The 3498-nt window shown below is 40.8% G+C and overlaps 1 protein-coding gene across 1 annotated transcript; it reads left to right on the top strand.

Annotated features, from left to right (window-relative positions):
- The first annotated feature begins 1302 nt into the window (after positions 1-1302).
- Positions 1303-2928, top strand: LOC147620270 (peroxidase A2-like). Its single transcript, XM_086772458.1, has 4 exons — positions 1303-1597; positions 1714-1905; positions 2014-2179; positions 2286-2928. The coding sequence occupies exons 1-4, from the start codon at positions 1382-1384 to the stop codon at positions 2702-2704; spliced, it is 993 nt and encodes a 330-aa protein (XP_086628584.1). The 5' UTR covers positions 1303-1381; the 3' UTR covers positions 2705-2928.
- The last annotated feature ends 570 nt before the right edge of the window (positions 2929-3498 follow it).

Genomic DNA, 3498 nt, shown 5'->3' with positions numbered 1-3498 from the left:
ATACTCCCATGTATGTACGGATTCACTCACTACAATCGCCCGTATTTAAGGTATCCCAGTGTAAACCTGTTTAGGAGAATTCATAAAAGTGGAAAACATGGGAAAATATATTACATGGATTAACTTTAATCCATAAATAGAAAACATGGGAATATAGAATCCATGGAAACACTCTTTTATCACCAGGTTCACGAAATATAGTCTTTCACACTCTGGGCGACTTACATGACTTATATTCCATAGTGTAGACACGAGCACATGCTAAAATGTTAAAGCACTTCACATTTACAAGAACAAAAAGACATGGAGTTGGATAGTAAACCTATTAGCTAGCCATAAATAGATAAACTAGAATTCAAAAACAACGAGGCACATTGTCAAGTAAAAAGTCTTACAAAAAGCTCAAACTTAAAGAGGATGTTCAAACTATCCCACTTCTTTAAAAATCCCATCAAGGTACATGTTACTTGCCTATGTATACTTTTACTAGTATATTATCCAAATTTTTAGTCAATTAAGATTCTCTAAGGAAGATTGGTCAACACTATGAGAACTAAATATGCCAACCATCCCTCCACAAAAAAAAAAATGATTCCATGAGACTTGTGCCATTTTGGCGGCTTATTCTACTTATGAGATATGAATGTAGACTTAGTTCAATACACACGACCAAGAAACCTTACTAGGAGATAAGTAATAGAAAGTTTAATAAAGAGGGATGTTCTCATTTATAAAATAGGTTGATTTTTTTTTTCAATTGTTAAAATTGACTACCTACGATGCATGCCTATCTTTTATTCTAACTCATTCAAGATTCTTTTTCAAGCAATTGGAAATACCTTAATATTTCCATCTTACAAAATGATAAAGCAATGAGACAACTACGTATTCAAACTTTTGAGCCATTGGATTGTGCACAATGAGAGTCCATTGACATTACGATTTTTTTTTTTTGGTTAAGCCTTGCCTTTCGTAGTTGGTAAGGACTCTACTATCACAATAATAGAATTTGCCTATTAATAATGCGTCTCGACAAGCTATGGATTAAAAAACACCTTCTTAAAAACCTGTGCACAAGACTTCTGAACAGAAGGGACATTTCTTTTTTATCAAAGTACACAAATTATTACTTTTTCAAACAGGTGTACACTTGCAAGTCTCCAAAGATTCTTGTATAACAGATAATAAAATCAGAGACGACGAATTCCTACGAGAATGCCATTTCAAAACATCGGGGGGTGGCCGAAGAAAAAATGAAATTTGAGCAAATTTCATCCCTATATAAGTACCGTCACTTTGTGATTGGAAAATGCATCACAACCAATTGCCTTCTATCTGTACTTCGCTTTTAGGAGACTTGAAAGGAACCTCATAATACAGCATGGAGAAGCTTGGTCTTGCATCCGTGTTGAGCTGTACGCTTGTCCTCCTTGTAGTCACTTCAAAAGCCTCCGCACAGCTCAACTCTAGTTTCTACGACACGTCCTGCCCAACAGTCGCGAGTATCGTAGAGCAGGTCGTGCAACAGGCAGTGGAGCAGGAGGCCAGGATGGCAGCGTCCTTGCTGCGTCTCCACTTCCACGATTGCTTCGTAAATGTTAGTATATAGCACCTACTAAACGTTGAGAAAGCTGCTAGGCTCTAGCGCAATCATTAATCAAAGAAAGTATATCTCGATTCTCAATCACACTGTTTTCGTACTATGCAATATAGGGATGCGACGGGTCGATATTGCTGGACGATACGAACACAACGACAGGGGAGAAGACGGCCCTTCCAAACAACAACAGCCTGAGAGGCTTCGACGTGGTGGATAACATCAAGTCCGCCGTGGAGGCCGCGTGCAATGCCACCGTGTCGTGTGCTGACATCCTAGCGCTGGCAGCCAATGCGTCCGTAACCCTGGTAGATTATCTGAGTAGACTAATTAGCAGTACATGAGAAGTCTAATTTAATGAATGCGTCTACAGCTACATGTTTGAGACCGTATATACGGATGATTTGTCTACGCAGGCTGGAGGGCCTTCCTGGACGGTGCTCTTGGGAAGAAGAGATGGCACCACTGTGAACGCCAGCGCGCCCGTGCAAGACCTTCCAGCTCCCACCATGGATGTCGACACGATTAACAGCAGGTTCACGGCGGTGGGTTTGTCTACGCAGGATGTCGTTGTGCTCTCAGGTTCAAACGCAATATATTCAGTCGATCGTGACTATCATGATTGCAGCTAAGTAAAAATCCAGTTACAATATGTTAATTTGTGGCCCGTCCATTGCCGTTGCTGCAGGCGCCCATACCATTGGGCGCGCCCGCTGTACCACCTTCAGCTCGCGCCTCTACAACTTCAGCGGCACAGGCAGCCCCGACCCCACCCTCGACACCACGTACCTGGCTGCCTTGCAGAGCAGCTGCCCGCAGAGCGGCGGCGACCCTGACGCGCTCAACCCTCTAGACGTCACCACCCCAGACACCTTCGACAACCGGTACTACGCCAACCTGCAAAACAACAAGGGCTTGCTGCAGTCCGACCAAGAGCTCTACTCCACCTCCGGCTCCAGCACCATCCCGTTTGTGGACACCTATAGTAGCAGCCAGAGCACCTTCTTCAAGGCCTTCTCCCAGTCCATGATCAACATGGGGAACATCAGCCCTCTCACAGGCACCCAAGGAGAGATTCGTCTCAACTGCCGGAAAGTGAATAGTTAAGCTGCCATTCACAGGCACCAAAGGAGTGAATATATAGAAGAACCGTAACTCATCTACAGATATTAATAACGCACACGAGAGGGTGAGAGACGAGATAGTTGGACTGTATAGGCTGCTTATTGTGGGTTTGATTACATTGATGAGTGAATCGTGTTTTCACTTTCTTGTTGACTTTAAATTAATTAACGATTAAGGTTCATAAACTACTGGTTATATTAAGTTTATTCACATCTCCTTTTTGGTCTTACCTTATCGAAGACACTGAGGAATAGGGGAAATTATTTAGTCAAAGTTGTGGATCTAGGGATGGAAGTTCAGTTGTCAATTTTTTGTGTTTGAATTGGTATGATATGTTTTTAGTAACATATCACTATTTGTGTAAGCATAGTTATTATTAACAATAACAAGTCAATCACCTAGGGATGTAAGGGTGGAGATTTATTTTTGAAATTTTTTGCATTTGGAATTTTGGTATGGATATGTTTTGTCTAGCATTTATTGTTTTTGTAAGTACAATCATTGTATATGATAGAAATATTTTATTGGCATTGCAACTTGTTGAAAGAAGGAAAATTATTGGGAAACTCTCTTGTATACGTGTTTTATTTTGGTCGAGTGGATTCATGCTTAGGGTCAAAGATTCTTTTGGTAATCATCATGGGGATCTAAAAATTGTAATTATTTTACTAAATGAAGAATTTGTAGATTTAGTTTATATATGTTTTGATTAACATTTAATGTACTTTAAGGTATACTAGTGGGAGGGCCACCATGCTACTTTGTGGCACAGACTA

This window comes from Cibotium barometz, chromosome 32 (assembly GCF_041138505.1).
Source record: "Cibotium barometz isolate CiBa-2024 chromosome 32, ASM4113850v1, whole genome shotgun sequence".
Lineage (NCBI taxonomy): Eukaryota > Viridiplantae > Streptophyta > Polypodiopsida > Cyatheales > Cibotiaceae > Cibotium > Cibotium barometz.
Note: the sequence above shows the minus strand (reverse complement) of the source record. Positions and strands in the feature narration are given on the sequence as shown.

Excerpts from the sequence above, each read along its gene's own strand:
- LOC147620270 (XM_086772458.1), top strand. The coding sequence starts at position 1,382 with ATGGAGAAGCTTGGTCTTGCATCCGTGTTGAGCTGTACGCTTGTCCTC. Across the intron at positions 1,598-1,713 it reads TCCACGATTGCTTCGTAAAT|GGATGCGACGGGTCGATATT; the intron begins GTTAGTATATAG and ends TATGCAATATAG. Across the intron at positions 1,906-2,013 it reads CCAATGCGTCCGTAACCCTG|GCTGGAGGGCCTTCCTGGAC; the intron begins GTAGATTATCTG and ends TTGTCTACGCAG.